Below are 18,477 nucleotides of genomic sequence, written 5' to 3' on the forward strand. Positions count from 1 at the left end.
GTGGTATGATGGTAGTGGAAGCAGTGGTGGTGGAGTTGGTTGTGACGGGAACCGCAGTGTTAGGCGATGGTGGTGGTGGCGAAGGGTTGTGATAGTGGGTGGTGGTCATGGTAGTGGAGTTGGTTGTGGTGTGGTGGCGATAATGATGACGACATAGGCGATGGCAGTAGCAACAATGGCGACAGTGGTGGTGGTGACAATAAAAATAGCAGCAGATGGGACAATGGTGGCAATGGAGGAGGGTGGTTGTGGCAGTGAATTAAATTATTTCAAGTAACTTATAATCATAATTTTATCAAACTTTACCCATCGTTTATAGGTGAATTAAATAATTCATCATGTTAATGTATAAGAGTGAATTGGTGGATAAGCTTATAACAATGGTGGTGGAGGTGTGGTGGCGATGACGTTGACGACAACGATGATGGTGGTGATAACAGTAGTGACTAGCGACAGTGGTGGTGGTGACGATAAAAATAGCGGCAGCCGGGACAATGGTGGCAGTGTAGGACAGTGATTGTGGTAGTGGCTGAAATAATTTCAAGTTACTTATTCATCATAATTTTATCAAGCTTTATCCATTGTTTATAGGGTGAATTAAATAGTCCATTATTTTAATGTATAAGAGTGAATTAGTGATTAAACTTTAGAGCAAAAATGATTTATTCAAAATCAAAGGAAAAAAAAACAATCCCACGTATAGGGAGGAAAGAAAAAAGAAAAATGCAAAACCAACCTAAATAAACAGCCAAAACCTTGCGAAATTATTTCAAGTAACTAATGCATCATAATTTTAAGTAACTTATGCATCATAATTAGTGAATAAATTTATACAATATAATACTATATATTAACATCAAATAATGAATAGTTTATAATGTATTATACTCCCTCCGTCCCCTATTATAAGTCACTTTTTTTGAGTTTTTCTTGTCCCATAATATAAGTCTTTTTACATTATCTATGAAACATTAATTATATGTTTCCATGTTTACCCTCATATATAATACTCCACATTCAAAGAATTTTTATGGTTACCAAAATTTTGCTTGATTTCCAAGACCCTTAGAGCATCTCCAATGCTAGTTCTTATTTCTTAGTTCTTAGCACTATTCATGTAGGCCCGTATTGCCACATGTGTTTAAGCAACTCTCAAGTAATTTTGCTCCAACCATGAGTTCTTAGTTCTTAATTCTTACTACTATTTATTTGGTCCCACCAACCACATTATTTATATTTTTTTTTCCATAAAGTAATAAAACAAAACTCATAAAGTAATAAAGTAATTTGGATGAGAGAGAAATAATTAATATTTTAAGCTAAGAACTCAAAAAGCAAAACATCTTATATAAGAACTGAGTTTTTATTTTTAAGAACTAAGGAGTCCATGTCAGCACCTCCAATGGTAAAGTTCTTAGTTCTTAGTTCTTAACTCCAAAATAAGAACTAAGAACCTTGCATTGGAGATGCTCTTATAGTTTAAAGGTTGTGGAATATTAATATAGAGAGAGAATTTCATATGAGGGTGATTTTGAAAAAAAAAATTAAAAAGCTACAAATTTATTGCTCTTAACTAATTTTAACAATTTTTCTTAATCCTAGAGGATTGGTTAAAAGTGACTTATAATAGGGGACGGAGGGAGTATTTAATGTGGTATTTCAAATGAGCCCTTAATAGATATGTGTATTACATATCTTATCCTATGTACCTTCAAGTATTCCACACCGTTGAAAAGGAGTAGTATAAATCCTAAGTTTTCTTTTTTTTGATAGGCGTATAAATCCTAAGTGGTTATCGGCTAGTGAACAATGTGATCAATATTTGAATCTCTTGCATGTTCTGCTCATATACACGTCATCAAGACTAGTATTGTTATTTTCTAAATGGATTGATATCAAATCTCATCAACGGATCAACCACATCTTATTTTTCATGAATACAATACTGATTGATTGTCAACGCACTTTGTTAATAAGTTCATCGAAAGGGTATTAAAAAAATGGTCACTTTCTCGATAATGTTCAACACTTCAACTTCACTTTAAAGACCAGCATGATGGCAGTATGCCGATGTTAAATATAGTCTTCTGTGTTATTATTCTCAAATTGGAGGACTAGAAAAATATATATAGTCGCTTAATTTATCCCCAACACAACACTTCTTTAGTAGTTTTTAAGTCTTCAAAATTGTACTTTCAGGTCTTAAATTTTTATTTTAGTTTCACTCAGTGACTCAAACACGTATATTTCCAAAATTTGTGATATATTTTAAGAATTTTTGTAGGGATAAATGAATTTACTATTTTATAGGGATTGAAAACATATTGTTTACAGTGATATTTAGTAAACAAACATCTTCCAAACTCGATTGGAAAAAGTTTAAGAATTTTGCGAATTAAGGGTTCTTTTGGTAAAACGTCTTGCCAAAACATTAATTCGGAAAGTTGCAATTACATTAAACAAACAAAGAAAATCGATAGGAAATCCAAAGAGAATAACAACAAATTCGAAAGCGCTTAAGTGCAAGAATTGTAAATGACTGGTTCTGCAACATACTCCTCCATGATCACGTTAGGCTCGTTGAGTCTCTTTGATGCGAACATTTGAGTTTTTTAGTGAGTTTGAGAGTTGAGTTGGGAACCCCTTTTCTGAATGAGTGCTCTTCTATTTATAGTGCTCCATGGTCTCACACGTTCTTGGCGGTTTCTTCCTCTCGATGGGTGAGTTAGTGGGTATGGTTTCCCCACGATCTGATGCTTGCTCCGGAGGTTCCATGCGTAGTGGGAAAGGGGGTGTGCTTCAACCGCTTGTCCGCCACGTGGAGGCTTCTGCAAGTGACCAAACGCTCCTCAAACCGTTTCCGTGGGTTACGAGCACGTGCCCAATTGACCCTTTTTTATAGCAACCGCTTCTAACGTATCTCTTGTCGAGTTTTGCCAGCAACATAACTTAGTGTTTATCCTGATTTCCCTGGCTCCATTCTTCAACAAGCCCATGTGATTTTGGGCCAAATATTTTGGGCCAACACATATTTAACCTAAAATAAATTGAAATCACGTGTGTGCTTGAATCAATCTATTGCATCCTTGTTGAATCTGACTCATTGATAGCCATCAATCTGTTGGAGAAGGGCTGAAGGGGTATCCTATAGACATAGAGAACCTCGTGAATCGGTGCTCTCACCCTTATGGAAGCATGTTTCCGTGAAGCTAATTCAGTGACGGATACTTTGGCAAAGAACGGTCTAACCTTGCCAATGCCTATAAAGATCTACGACAGCCTACCATCCTTTGATTATGTCCCCTTTAGATTCAATTGCATGTATTACCCTCCATGAGTAAGGTTAGTTGGGCGCTTTAAATCTGAATATAAAAAAAAAAATAATTAATTTACAATTTGAGATGATAGAGACTAGAGAGAAAGAAATTTAGCATATTCGTAAAAAACTCCGAAGTTAATTGTTTTTTTGGTCAGTGAAGGGGCTGCAAAGGGATATAGAAGGACAAAATAAGTTAATTTAAAGAGTAAGTTGTTAATTAAAATATAAAATATTATTTTTTATAAAAAGAAAAACTGAAGGGACACCTTGACTGTGAAGTGTGAACAAATGGAAATAACAAATACAAGAAAAGAGCTTCAGGGCAAAGGTTTCAAACTCTGGTTATGTAGTCCAACTAATAATTGAAAATAATACAGCTAGCTAGTATATATATCATTATTATTATTATTATAACATATATTAAGAACAAGAAAAGAATTTGACAATGAAATGCAAAGATCAGCATGTCACCATCATGAGATCAATATTCAATAATTAACCAGCTGTCTTTCACATGAAGCTCGCAAAGTTCTGAGCTTGGGAACTAACTCCATTAAACTTCATAACTTTGTATATATTGCACACAATATATGGAATAAAACCATGCACATGAAAACAAGGAGAAGAATCCATTCACTTTTTTTTTTTTTTCATTTTTTGTAGCCTCATATCTTGTCATCCCCCAGAATTATCCTTCGTCAACTAGTCATTCAGAAAGGGACAAATTTCATTTCCTTTTCAGCGTGCCAAAGAATGCAAGCAGATCAAGTTTGCTCTCACGCCATTTGTGCTTTGGAGACAAAAGTGGAATTTGATCTTTCTTGTTTATAAAATGATGATTTTTATGTCCATGATTAAAATACTATAGGTAAACTCTTCCATAATGATTAGACCACTAGGTTTGGGCAAATTAAGACTTGATCTAGATTCCAATATTGTCTTTTAATGAAAAAAATTATCAATGCAAAAATTTGTATCTCTACTCAATCAGCGTTGGTGTCTTTACATAATTATATTTCTCTTATATTTTATTTTTCATTCACATTTTCTTCATATTTATTTTCTTTTCTGATCACATGACTTGTCATATCTGTCCGTCTTTTTAATCTATTCATAACTCTCTCTAAATAAAGGATGGAGGTGGAATTGTTGTGAATTAAATATTTTCCATCACCATTCTCAAGATTACTCATTAAAGATTTTAAAATAAAAAATAAAAAATATTATTTTTAGAGATATTGAAATTTTCAGAATATGTTTTTTAGTGTCAAGTAAAAACATGCAGACATTTATTTTCTTCCAATATTTTTCAAGAGGGATGCTAATAATATATTCTATTTAAAACATTGTTTATGATTAATTTATTTTTTATAAAAAATACATGGTTTAAAAAATCACCAATTCTTGAGAAAAATGTGTTGACTATTTAAAAAAAATCATAAAAAATACTTATCATTGAATTATTAATCATTTTTTATGCAATCAATAAAATTCAAAATTTGTAAAAAGTCATTAAAAAAGTAATACAACCAATATTTCTACCGAGTGCCAACTATTAGTGTTGGTCCAATGGTAGGTATTAGACAGTATAGATCACGTAAGTTTTTCTTTTATAAGCATAAATCCCGTAAGTGTGAGCTCACAAAATAATATTCGAAAAGGGGAAATTAAAAATAATATCAATTTTATTAATTGTGTCCGTCTTAGTTCACATTATAACTTTCTCACTTTACCCAAAAAGAAAATCGTCCTTAATAATGACATCCAAATCTAATCTAATGTCCCCATACAATTGTGTGCTAGCTGGTCAATTCCACTATGTCACACAAGTCGATGACTTCTAGCAAAGGGGGGTTATCACATTCACATGTGCTCTCTTCCTCTCTCCATATTTTATCTATAATATATACATGTGTATATTATCAATGACAATTGCCACCGTTAGTGGACAGTGTTTATTTATTTAATATGTTCCATTTTGATCCTTAGGAATAAATGTAAACACCAACATTAACCCAATTGGAATTGGAGTTATTACTACATATACAACAATCCTAGTAGATTCCGAACCCACATCCACATAATTGGGATCTCATCCTCTGCACTTTCCAACATATGGCCCAAAACGGGAATCAAGACAGGGTAATGGTGGAAAACACTGATGATTATGATCATCACCACCATGACCACAATGACCATGACCATGCAAGTGGTGATGAACATGAAGAGAAGCTGAAAGGGAAGAAGAAAGAAGAAGAACCTTCTGTGGAGAGGGTGTTCCAGCACCTGCTTGTTCCTTCATGGAGGAACCAGCTGACAGTGAGAGCTTTTGTGGTCAGCTTTGCACTCAGCATACTGTTCAGTTTCATTGTCATGAAGCTCAACCTCACCACTGGAATCATTCCTTCACTCAATGTCTCTGCTGGACTTCTGGGATTTTTCTTTGTGAAGACTTGGACCAAGTTCTTGGAGAGGTCTGGGTGGTTGAAGCAGCCTTTTACTAGGCAGGAGAACACTGTCATCCAGACCTGTGTTGTTGCCTCCTCTGGCATAGCCTTTAGTGGTAACCTTATCTTACCTTCTCTGTTTCATTACTCTCTGTCTTTCTCAATCTTAAATGTCCCTATTGCTATGTTTTTTTCAGTGGTTACTGTTACCCTTTTTTTTGGTTCATGGGTTTAAATTTGATCTGTGACTGATTATAGCATGTTTCGATCAACTTATTTTTCATCAGAATCAATTCTGGCACCTAGAAGCTACTCAGAAGGTTCTCCACATAATTAATTTTGAGTTTAGACTCGATTGTAGAAGGATTTTTAAACATGCTAGTTATCTGCTAGCATGCTTCTTATATTTGAAATTGACATGAAGTTTTGAACAATTTGATTTTTGGCACTGTTTGAGATTCTCTAGGATGCTAAATTGCAAGGGATATGATATGGGTTTGAGCAAAAGCATGGTTTCTAGTGTTGAATTTGACTCTGAATATGACTCATCCCAAAGAAAAACAAATCATTTTCTCCTGTTCAATCATTTATAGGATAAATTTCAACAGAGAAATTCTTAGTAATACACTAATACCAGCACAAAGATGTTAACATTGGAATGATGAGTGTGTTTGAATTTTTATTAGCAAGACTAATAGCATATTTGGAAATCCTTGTAGAATTGATTCTACAAGCAAAATCAATTGTACGGAGAAGCTACGGTGAGTAGCTTTTAGGTGTCAGAATTGATTATGAGAGAAAATAACCAGATCTAAACTTGCTAAGTTGCTATTAAAAGCACTTTTAATTGCAATTCATGTCTCACAACAGATTTAAGTAAAATTGCAGTTTGATCTCATGAATGTATCAGAAATCCAAATCATAGAAACAAGATTTTGCCACATTGAGTTCAACGGAAATTTTAACACACGCTTATATAACTACTGGAGTGGTTCATCTTAGTGATATGGGAAATAGTTTTACTCAGGGTTGTTAATGGCGGATAGCGTAGTGTAGCGGCAAACCCAAAAAACGCTATTTCAAGCGCTATTGCGGCGCTATAGTGCCAAATAGCTGTGAATAGTGGAGTAGCGGTGAACCCCTAGGGCGCTACACTATAGGCTATTGCGTCGCTATAGCGCGCTATTAACAAGCCTGGTTTACTAGGATTGGATTCTCTTTATCTTATTCTAGTTTCCAAATTTTAAAGTCAACTCCCACTGTTTGAAAAGTTTGGAGGAAACTTGCTGGCTGGATGATATCACTATCTTTAGCTATCAAAGGTTACTTGCTAGTTGCTACTTTTCACTATCAATCACTGCCTACATGATAATGAACCTATAAATAGCAACAGGAGAAGAGCTGAAAAGTCACCCATTTCATCCTGTCTTGAAAGATGCAGCAGCTTTTGTTTTCAAACTTCAACTCATACCAGCAAATTTGGAAAATTTTGGGCTGTATTAATTATTAGAAAAAATGTCCCAAGGCAGGAAGCATAGAAGCCAAATCAAACTAATTTTTCAGTATTAATAGTGAAAATGACTGTTTATAAGTCAATGTATTATTATTTGAACTTCAGCAACAGTTGGAAATTAATTTAATATCGCTTTCTCTTTTACTTTTCGCATGACATTGAATAAGAAGTTGATGTCTTTTATCAACTTCATCAGGTAAAGTTTTTATTGTTTTTTTTTTTGTTTTTTTGGTGCTGAGCTAAAGTTTCAATTTACTTTTTCTTATCTCATAATTACTTTTTTACAAGATAATCTGTTTTGTATCATTTGAATGTATTGTATCTCACCTTGAAATGAAACTGTTTAATCTTGCTGAAATTTATGTCATAGTAATTTAAGAAAATTGGAATTTTAGAAAGGAAACTCTAGAATGAGATTTTGATGTTATAGATGTGAAAGGAAACCTAAGCTGGTTATGATCAAGAAACAGTTTTTTATTGATGTCATGATGATTGACTCACTTAAATGAAAATTTTCTTGTCATGACAGGAGGATTTGGGAGTTACCTCTTTGCAATGAGTGAGCATGTAGCCAAGCAATCCTCAGACACCAGTGATTTTAAGGACCCAAAATTAGGGTGGATCATTGCTTTTCTCTTTGTTGTTAGCTTTCTTGGCCTCTTCTCAGTTGTACCTCTAAGAAAGGTAATGACACATTCTTGAAATATTGATACTGCAGTATCCATAAATGAATATATTATTAATTTAGAAAACTTGATGATGCTTAAATCAACTTTTCTTTTTACAGACTCAGTTTTGGCACTTAGAAGCTACTCACAAAAGCTTCTCTCCATAATTGATTTTGGCTTCAGATTCAATCGAATCATAGAATCATTTTTTTCGCATTTTTCAGTCTTGGAAAATCATTGCAGAAACTTATTTTTAAGTAATAAAATGATTTATCTTTACTGCTTTACCTCTAGAAATTATTTATCAGTATCCCTTGCCATGCAACAGTCTTTGATTAATTTTTTGCTTCTGCTATTGGATGTAGATTATGGTCATAAAATTCAAATTGACATATCCAAGTGGTACTGCAACTGCACATCTCATCAACAGCTTCCACACTCCTCAAGGAGCCAAACTAGCAAAGTGAGCCCTATATAGCAGACTCCATGCAAAGTGAGTGCATGAGGAGTTAGACATCCATCATGCTAATTTACTGTTTCTTTTCTACTCTTCCAGGAAGCAGGTGAGAGTGTTGGGAAAATTCTTTGGATTGAGCTTCTTCTGGGGTTTCTTTCAATGGTTCTACACTGCTTCTGATTCTTGTGGATTTCAAGCCTTTCCCTCACTGGGGCTCAAAGCATTTGAAAACAGGTATGTTACCTGTCTTCTCTTATCACATCACATCCTTCATTTTAAATCAAATTTATGTGTCCTAAGATATAACATAATAAAAAACATTAACAAAATTTATCCCACTAAGTGAAGTCGGCTATATGAATCACATGATCCATGTTGAAAATACATCCAGTTTAACATTGGCTGCCGCAAGCCTAACACACCATTCCACCTTTATCTGGGCTTAGGACTGACTTTGACACAGCATATGCGGATTTTATCCTAATATAAAAACGTGCATTAATCTGATTGCAAGATACTTGAGATTAGTCCAGTTCTAATTTGTAAGTGTTAATCTAATCTTGACTTATTTGCAGGTTTTATTTTGATTTTGCTGCACTCTATGTTGGAGTGGGAATGATTTGCCCATATATCATAAATATATCAGTGCTCCTTGGAGGAATTCTTTCTTGGGGAGTAATGTGGCCTCTCATAGAAAATCAAGAGGGTCACTGGTATGATAAGGGCCTCGGTGACGGTAGCCTTCATGGAATCCAAGGATATAGGGTAAGTTTCCTGATGCAAAGCACCTATAGAGTCACATTATTTTGCATAGTTTCTAAGGTATATCAATTAATTGGATTCACCTTACATCTTAAGTTCAGGTATTTATAGCCATAGCCATGATCCTGGGTGACGGTTTATACAACTTCGTAAAGGTGCTAACTCATACCTTAATGGGTTTGTATTATCAAATCAAGGAGAAACATAGGGAGAATGTTCTTCCGGTCGCTGATCACGATTCTCCCTCGAGTCAGCTAACTTACGATGACCAGCGCCGCCAGCAATTCTTTCTTAAAGATCAGATTCCCCCATGGTTTGCAGTTGGAGGCTATGTTGCTATTGCTGCTATCTCAACCGCCACTCTGCCACACCTTTTTCCCCAGCTAAAATGGTATTACATACTAGTTATCTACCTAGTTGCTCCCACCTTAGCATTCTGCAATGCTTATGGTTGCGGGCTAACAGACTGGTCCCTAGCATCCACCTATGGAAAGCTCGCCATCTTCACAATCGGAGCGTGGGCCGGTGCATCACACGGTGGAGTTCTTGCTAGCCTTGCAGCCTGTGGCGTGATGATGAACATCGTTTCCACCGCCTCTGACCTGATGCAGGACTTCAAGACCGGCTACCTTACGCTGTCTTCACCGCGCTCCATGTTTGTGAGCCAAATACTTGGAACAGCTATGGGATGTGTGATTTCTCCTTGTGTCTTTTGGATTTTCTACAAGGCCTTTCCTGACCTTGGGACACATAAAAGTGAGTACCCTGCCCCATATGCGATTGTGTACCGCAACATGGCCATACTTGGGGTACAAGGCTTCAGTTCGCTACCGAAAAATTGCCTCATGCTATGTTATATATTCTTTGGTGCCGCCATTGTGATAAACTTGATTAAAGATTTAATGGGCAAGAGAGGGAGGTTCATACCACTTCCAATGGCTATGGCAATTCCTTTCTACATAGGGCCTTACTTTGCCATTGACATGTGTGTTGGAAGTTTGATATTATATGTCTGGGAAAAGGTTGACAAGGCTAAGGCAGATGCATTTGGACCAGCTGTAGCTTCTGGTTTGATATGTGGGGATGGAATATGGACACTTCCTGCTTCAGTACTTGCTCTTGTTGGAGTTAAGCCACCAATTTGCATGAGGTTCTTCTCAAGGGCCACAAATCAAAGGGTTGATACATTCTTAGGGAATTAAGGTCAAGTTTGGATTGGGTTTGTCAATCACACAAAATATGTTGGAGAGAGTGTTTACACGAGCGTGTTGCTAGCGTTCCTTGTCTTTTTAATATTTGAGAGCTGTTACTGCCTTGTAAATGTGTCAAACTTCACTTAAGTTTGCTCTTTTCAACTTCTTTAGCCACATAGTTGAACAAAACCCAATGAAGAGAAGTATTAATGTATGTAATATATTAGATGTATGACAAAGAAAGTATATATCTGCATGATTGGATTTCATTGTGTCATTTCGGGTAGGGGTGCACATGGCTTGGGTTGGATAGATTTTGGTCAAAATAAAATCCGAACCGATCAAAATTGTCTGGATTTGGTTGGGTTGGATTTCACGAATTTCTTCTTCGGACCCGATCCGAACCAACCCGACGAAGTTCGGATTGGATTGGATGGATTGATTGGGTCACTATATTAAAATAATAATATATCTGAAATATTAAAAAATCTTGCAAATATTATTATAAATTCAGAAAAAGTTATAAAAAATATTAAATATGTTATAATATTAAATAGCATGAAAATGACACAAAAGATTATACCAAATAGCATGAAATAATATCACATTAATGACATATAACCAAATATCATGAAAACATAAAACTTCATTACCAAATGACATGAAACAATCTAACATAAATAGTACCTAAAAAGTGAAAAACAACACTAAATGTCATGTCATGACACTGTCTCCAACATGCCAAATACACTGTCTCCAACATGCCAAATAATATATATAGACATGTAACAAATAACTACTCTAAGTTCAAATATGACAAATAACTACAAATACTTAAGTCTCAAAGTGTCAAAAAGTCATCACTCCAACACTAGCACTCCAAGGATGAGTAAAATTATAAAAAAAAATTATTATTATATGTATGGATTCTGGGTTGGGTTGGATGGATTTGAACTGAATCCGAAATCCGATCCGAACTTGGTTGGGTTGTAGTAAAATCCATCCGATTAACCCGATTATCCGATCCAACCCGCATTTTTTCTATTTGATCGGATTGGGTTGGATGGGTTCATTGGATCTACCCGGCCATGTTCACCCCTAATTTCGGGATTCTGAAACATCTTTTTTCTCACCATGCTTTCTCTGATCATGTCATATTTTTCATTGTATTGCATGTACATTGGTGGCATCTCAATAAACTATCATCTGACTGGAGAGTCATACTGATGGCACAATTTGTCATTGAATCTGAGAGATTCTGAAGTGAGACTTTTTTCTTCTTAACGAGTTCTTTTTTCTTTCAAAACTTAGACTTTTAGAGTTATAATTTTAAGTTTAAATTTTGGAAGAAAAAACTTCAAAATCCATAGTTTGAAAAATAAATAATTATGCAAACATGAAATTTATCTTATGGAAGCCATTGACTTTTTTTTTATAAAAAACTAGTATTTTTACCCGTGCGATGCACGGGGGTTATTCATTTTTGTTTATCGTGTATATTTTTTTCTTTCTAAATTTATGTTTTTTGTTTATTAAAATAAAATTTATTATGAATTAAAAGAATAAAATTAATTTTAGACATCAAATATAAATTTGTATCTTTTCGAGTGATGAATGTATTGTTTTTATTTTGTAGAAGCAATATAATTTTATTTTTTTATGGATTTTGTACTTACTTATTTTTGTATGAGCTTTGATTAAAAATGTACTCACCACTACGTTGCATAATAAGTCTTTGTTTATGTAAAATATCACCACTTAAATACTCTTAGGTTTCTTTCCAAACAAATTATGCCCTTAAAAGCTGATATGATAAGAGTAAAGTAGCAAAAAGTCTTCTAAGATTGTTTGCAGTACTGCAATTGAAAGCTTCTATTACTTCATCAATGTAATATTTATCATCGTTTAGTAAACTCATTGTATAGCACACGTCCTTGAATGGGTCATATGTAACTTCATATACTTTTCTTATGTCTGGAAATGAATGAGCCTTTCTGTAAAATTTAGCAATAACCTCAGATAATATTCGCTTTTTATAGCCTATAATTTCTCAAAATATTTGTTATTTTTGTTACTTTTATCAAAATAAATTTTAAGAATTAAAATCATAAAATTAAACCTAGATAGAAGAAATCATAAATTTGAAAAAAAAAATTACCGTGAAAAAAAAAACATGAAATAAAAAACCAATTTGTAGACCAAGGAAGTTGTCCAGTATAAAAAGTAGGATTGAATCAAGAGGAAATCATGACAAAATTAAAGAGAAAATTATAGCACATTTAGACATTCTAAGCTAAAACATCAACATCTAATCTCCGGTGTATATGTAGCTGAGTTTGAGCCTTAATTCAATGCAAATACGTCATCTCACGCTATATGACGTGCACATTTTGAATGAGCGGTGTTACTAATTTATATAGTTGTAGGGATGGCTAGTGGAAAATTTACTTTTTGGAGTGATGTCATATTTAGTATTAAAACCACCACCTTTAACTTTTATGTATTAATATTAATATTAATTAATAACTAATTAATAATTCTCCAGATCAAAACATATTAATTGTGTCCTATGGAATTCTCTAAATTATATTAACTAAATAATAATGAGCTAAATAATAATAAACTCATTTGCAGAAAATTCGAGGTAAATAATTAAAGTTTTAATAGAATTAAAAACTATTTACTTTATTACTTATATAGTTGTAGGGAAAAGGGATAATGAGAAGGTTATCTTCTGCATTTGATATAATATTAAACCCACCACCATCTTTATCTTTTATGAATTAATATTAAAATTAATTATTGTTTAACTAATAATTCAATAACCTAAAACTAACTTTGTGTACCCTATGGAATTTCCTAACTCATATTTTTTATAACCTAAATCATGATAAACACTTTTTTTATATTTTTGAGTAAATAGAAGAAGGATATAGCATGCCATTAATAAGAGGATTGAAACTGTCAAATAGAATTTCAATGGAAAGTGATAGTGAGAATGTTATTTTTTGAAACGATATCATATTTAATATTAAAATCACCTCTTCAACTTTTAAGATTAATATTAATATTAATTTTTATTTACTTAATTATAATATAAATTAAAACTAATTATGTGTGTCTCAGTGTATGTGACACCTGAGTGTATGTGTCGCTCTTGGTTTTGGTTCTAGGTCTTCCGCTTTGCTTCCTTGGGTTCTTTCTTTCATATAAGGTGTTTTTTTTTGTTTTCTTTTTTAGGGTGATTAAGCGATTGTGTAGTCTTGTGGATGGTTACAGTTTTTTTGTTTTTGTTATCCCCTCTGTCTTTTAGAGCCTAGTCTCTTCACACTTTTTAAAATATGAATATATTTGGACTTCCAAAAAACAAAATTACGTGTGTCTCAGTAAAGCTATAACTGATATTTATTTGGTGTGTAACTAATATTAACTATGATCTTACAAACAAAGTTTGGTGAAAGTGAAAGGTTATTCCTATGTTTATTTTGGCATTCATATCAAATTTAATGTTAAAACTCCTACCTTTAATTATTAAAGATTAATATTAATACTAAATAAAATATTCAACAAATAAATTTGTATTTACCATGTCTCATGGAATTCTATAACTAATGTTAACTTATTTTATTTAGTAGGTGAATAGGCCTTGAATTTTTAAATATTAATTTTAGTTTTATTTATGAGTTAAATTTTTATTTTTAAACTATTTTATTCTTGAATTTAATATTTTTAAATTTATAAAAAAATGAAGTACGATATAAAGAAAATTAAACAACATCTATATAATAGTAAGAATATGTGAATGGAATCATAGAAGTACAAAAGTCGGTAGAGTAAATTCTCTATTTTTGTGTTATCATTAGACACATTAAAGTGAGATTTGAATTAAATCTTTAAAGTTTGAATTTTCTAACTCCTATATAACTCCGAAAGTATATTAACGAGTTTTCTTCATATTCACATTTGTTTTTCTCCCATATGCTTAAGATTTTACTTTTGGATGTTTTATTGGATAGTAGTTGCTTTTTTTTTTTTGAAAATGATAGTAGTGATAGTGACTAAGCATTTCAATGAAATATTTTTCAATACTAAACACAATCATCTTATTCAATTTTTATTTGTAAGTATAAGAATTCAACCCTAAAAAGAAAATAAGCCAAATATTCTTCAATTTTTGGTATAGAAAATTTCATTAATAAAAAAATTGTAAATAATAAATCACTTATTATGAAAATTGAACTTGAAATTAGAAATTATTTTGTCATATAATCATTCAAACAAAAATGCCTTCATGATAGATCTACATTCTAAGTGGACTTTTTCCAAAAACATAAATTTTTATTCATTAAGAAGATAAAAATTGAGGAACAATTTTTCTTAATTTGACAAAGAAAGCTAAAATATGACATAAAAATATATCTATCACACCGAACGAAACATACCTTCACAATTGACAAAGAAAGTCAAATAAAATGGCTGTCAACCTACAAAACAATCTTTAAAAAATTATCCGATGATAATTTAGATGTTAAATGATATGGATGAATAATTGGGTCACTGAAAAGCAATTTTGCAGGTGCTTCCATCCTCTAGAGGATGTTCACAAAAGCTTCTTCATGCCATATACCAAATTTCTTAAGGATGATAAATATACAATGGAAAGATTGAATCAAACTAAGATTAATGATATAAAAAAACTATATAAAAGATGAGAGTTCATAAACTTTAATCAGTTGGCTACCTTGAGATGTACAACTTTTTAATCTCTAAAACCAAGCCTAGGATAAGAAACTTCACATTGGTTACATTATACCTTCAAGAGTAGATCGACATCAACAATTGACCTCAGATAAGAAGATATTGACTTAACATCTTGGATTAGTTTTTGAACCAAGAAGAATGCATATTAGAAACATATTGACACGAAGATAGAAAAATAAATCACACAAAAATGAAATCGATAAACATGAACTTCTCCTATTTTCTATGGTCGTAACATTAAAGATTTCAAGGTTTCAACCAAATTTAAGTCATTGTTCATAAAATATTGACATCTTACATCCTTATAGAAAAATCTAGAAAAAATAAAGAACAAAACAGAACATGAACACTATCTAAAAACCACATTGATGTTCTGTACAGGATTTACAAAACTTGAAACCTAAAACATAAGTTAGTAGCTCACCAATTTCACAGCAGCAAAACAAACCCTGCATTGTGTTATGATTTTCCGTCACTGACAACTCTGGAGCTAAAAAATGTAGATGAAGTTAAAGAAAAGATGCAGACAAACCAAATAGATGAAGAGTATTTATACCTAGAGACTAAACCAGGAAGGATATGAAAAGCCTCAAAAATCATCTTCCTCATTCCATTCATTGAATATTATTCATTTTAGAATTAATTGAAATTGGGAATAGGAGTTTTGGACAATGAAAAGTCATGAATAATTCATTTAGAAAAGTTGAAACAGTTAGAATATTAAAAGGTCAAGAATTTTTTTAAAGTCATAAAATCATTTGTGTTATCAAATTTTAAAATCAATTTCATAAGAGATGAATTAAAAATATGTTTTTTTTTTATAAAATGTATAAAAATATAAATAATATTTAATTAGATAAATGGCGAAATTGGAAGGGAAAAATACATAAATTCTAAAAATTTAGAATAAATAAAAAACTATGTGCTAATAAAATAACATATTTGTATTACTAACAAAAATCACATAATAATTAAAAATATTTTTTTAAAATTAGTACTTGTTAAAGCATTGTTGATTAATCTAATGGAATACGAAAAATCAATGTTATTAAAATGCACACATTAATTAATATTTAAATTTAAAACGTTAAATTTATTAGGAATATAAACATGTATTACATTAAAGCAGTATGATAAATTTAATGAGATGGAATGCCAAAAACCACCTATGTGTAGATATAATAATTTGAAGAGTGTTCAGAACTTGTAGCCAAGATTGAAAGAGGATGCTATGATCAAAACCAACGAACGGTCCTGATTGATTTCTAATTCAATAAGAAACATAATTACAGTAATGACCATGAAAAAAATACAACAATGTGTAATAATAAAGTGAATTACAAAATTACCCTCTAAGCTGCATGAACTTCTCTTTTATATTTCACACATTAATTAATATTTAAATTTAAAACGTTAAATTTATTAGGAATATAAACACGTATTACATTAAAGCAGTATGATAAATTTAATGAGATGGAATGCCAAAAATCACCTATGTGTAGATATAATAATTTGAAGAGTGTTCAAAACTTGTGGCCAAGATTGAAAGAGGATGCTATGATCAAAACCAACGACCGGTCCTGATTGATTTCTAATTCAATAAGAAACATAATTACAGTAATGACCATGAAAAAAATACAACAATGTGTAATAATAAAGTGAATTACAAAATTACCCTCTAAGCTGCATGAACTTCTCTTTTATATATATTATTATAGATAGATAGATTATAGATTATAGATAGATAGATAGATAGATAGATAGATTATAGATTATAGATTATAGATTATAGATTATAGATTATAGATGTACTCTAAAAAAAATTTGAAAAGTGCAACTACATGCCAGACTTGATATTATGTGATGTATATTATGAGAATGATCCTTTAATATGAGAATAAATCGCAACCGTTTGATCTAATCAAGAATAGTTAAGATTAAAATATTATGTCATGTGATGTTTGATCTAGTGTTCACTTGACAGTAGATATATGGGAATTCAAGCGGTAGAGAGATTTTCAATTCGTGTGAACGGAAAACACTTCTTAATCAGTCTCCTACCGCTTAGTGCACTGATTGTGGATAGAATGATTAGTCTCACGACTATCAGCTATGGAGATACCTTAGTTAAGAATATATATAAAGGAATCATAATTCCAAGCCCAACAATTAAAAAATTGTATGTATTTACATAGTACATTTTGTTATAAATATTTGGATGTCCGTCATGGACCAAGCTCATATGTATACTTGTTCTAGACTATTCTCCTAATATTATAAATACAAGGGAGACTACACCTAGCAGTTAGGGATGGCAATGAGTCCAAGACCCATTGGGTACCCGCAAAAAATACCCACAATGGGTAGGGTAAAAACCCGCAAAATGGGTATGGGTAAATACCCGCAAAAATTAATGGGGACGGGTGCGGGTATGGGTACTATACCCATACCCGCACACATATTATACATATACATACACATAACTGGTAGTATATTTTAATAAACTTAAAGTATAACTTCCTAACTTCTCTTAAAAAATACGTAAGTGAAGTCTTTATATTATATATATGGTTCATAATTATTCTCACTTATTTTTAAAATAAATTATTAACCGACAACTTTAGGAGTTTATTAATAATCTAAATTTAAAAATTTAAAGCTTCAATTCTCACTTATTATTTTTTATAAAATTTGTACTTATTCAAATGATTTTACTTCTTAATTACTCGGATGATCATTTTTATTTTAATTAATGATTTTTATTTTATAATAACAGTTATATTTTGATTTTCTATTGAAGAAAGTTAAATTTTTATGAACTAAATTGCGGGTAACAGGCACGGGTACGGGCACGGGTACGGGCATATAGGTACCCATAGAGTACGGGGACGGGCATTCAGATTGCTACCCACACGGGTATAGGGACGGGTACGGGTACTTTTTGAAAACGCGGGTATGGGGATAGGTACTATAGTACCCTACCCAGACCCTACCCATTGTCATCCCTACTAGCAGTGTATCTCCATCAGACTATTTATCTATCTCTCATAAGTCATACCTCTCTTCTCCTCTCTTTATTTATTTGTTAGTCTCTCTACAATTCCGAATTCCTAAGTGAAGAACAAGAAAAGACTAAGTCGCGTGAGACAATTTTACAACTCAAACTTTTAATTCTGTAATTCCAAGCATCACCCTCCTAGATATTTTTTTACACTTCTTATTTAGCTTCTATATATTAGATCTCTTTGTCCTTTTTGTCTTATAAATCTCATGTCGATTTGCTTGCTTTGTTCAATTGTTCACATGACTTACAATACTTTATTACTATTTGATGAAATCGATATTAAAGTAAAATAA

The 18,477-nt window shown here is 32.2% G+C and overlaps 1 protein-coding gene across 1 annotated transcript; it reads left to right on the top strand.

The window, feature by feature from the left end:
* The first annotated feature begins 5,253 nt into the window (after positions 1-5,253).
* LOC130738609 (probable metal-nicotianamine transporter YSL7) lies at positions 5,254-10,628 on the top strand. Its single transcript, XM_057590675.1, has 6 exons — positions 5,254-5,882; positions 7,809-7,963; positions 8,313-8,410; positions 8,504-8,638; positions 8,980-9,169; positions 9,268-10,628. The coding sequence occupies exons 1-6, from the start codon at positions 5,435-5,437 to the stop codon at positions 10,366-10,368; spliced, it is 2,127 nt and encodes a 708-aa protein (XP_057446658.1). The 5' UTR covers positions 5,254-5,434; the 3' UTR covers positions 10,369-10,628.
* The last annotated feature ends 7,849 nt before the right edge of the window (positions 10,629-18,477 follow it).

This window comes from Lotus japonicus, chromosome 2 (assembly GCF_012489685.1).
Source record: "Lotus japonicus ecotype B-129 chromosome 2, LjGifu_v1.2".
In the NCBI taxonomy this organism is placed as follows: Eukaryota; Viridiplantae; Streptophyta; class Magnoliopsida; order Fabales; family Fabaceae; genus Lotus; species Lotus japonicus.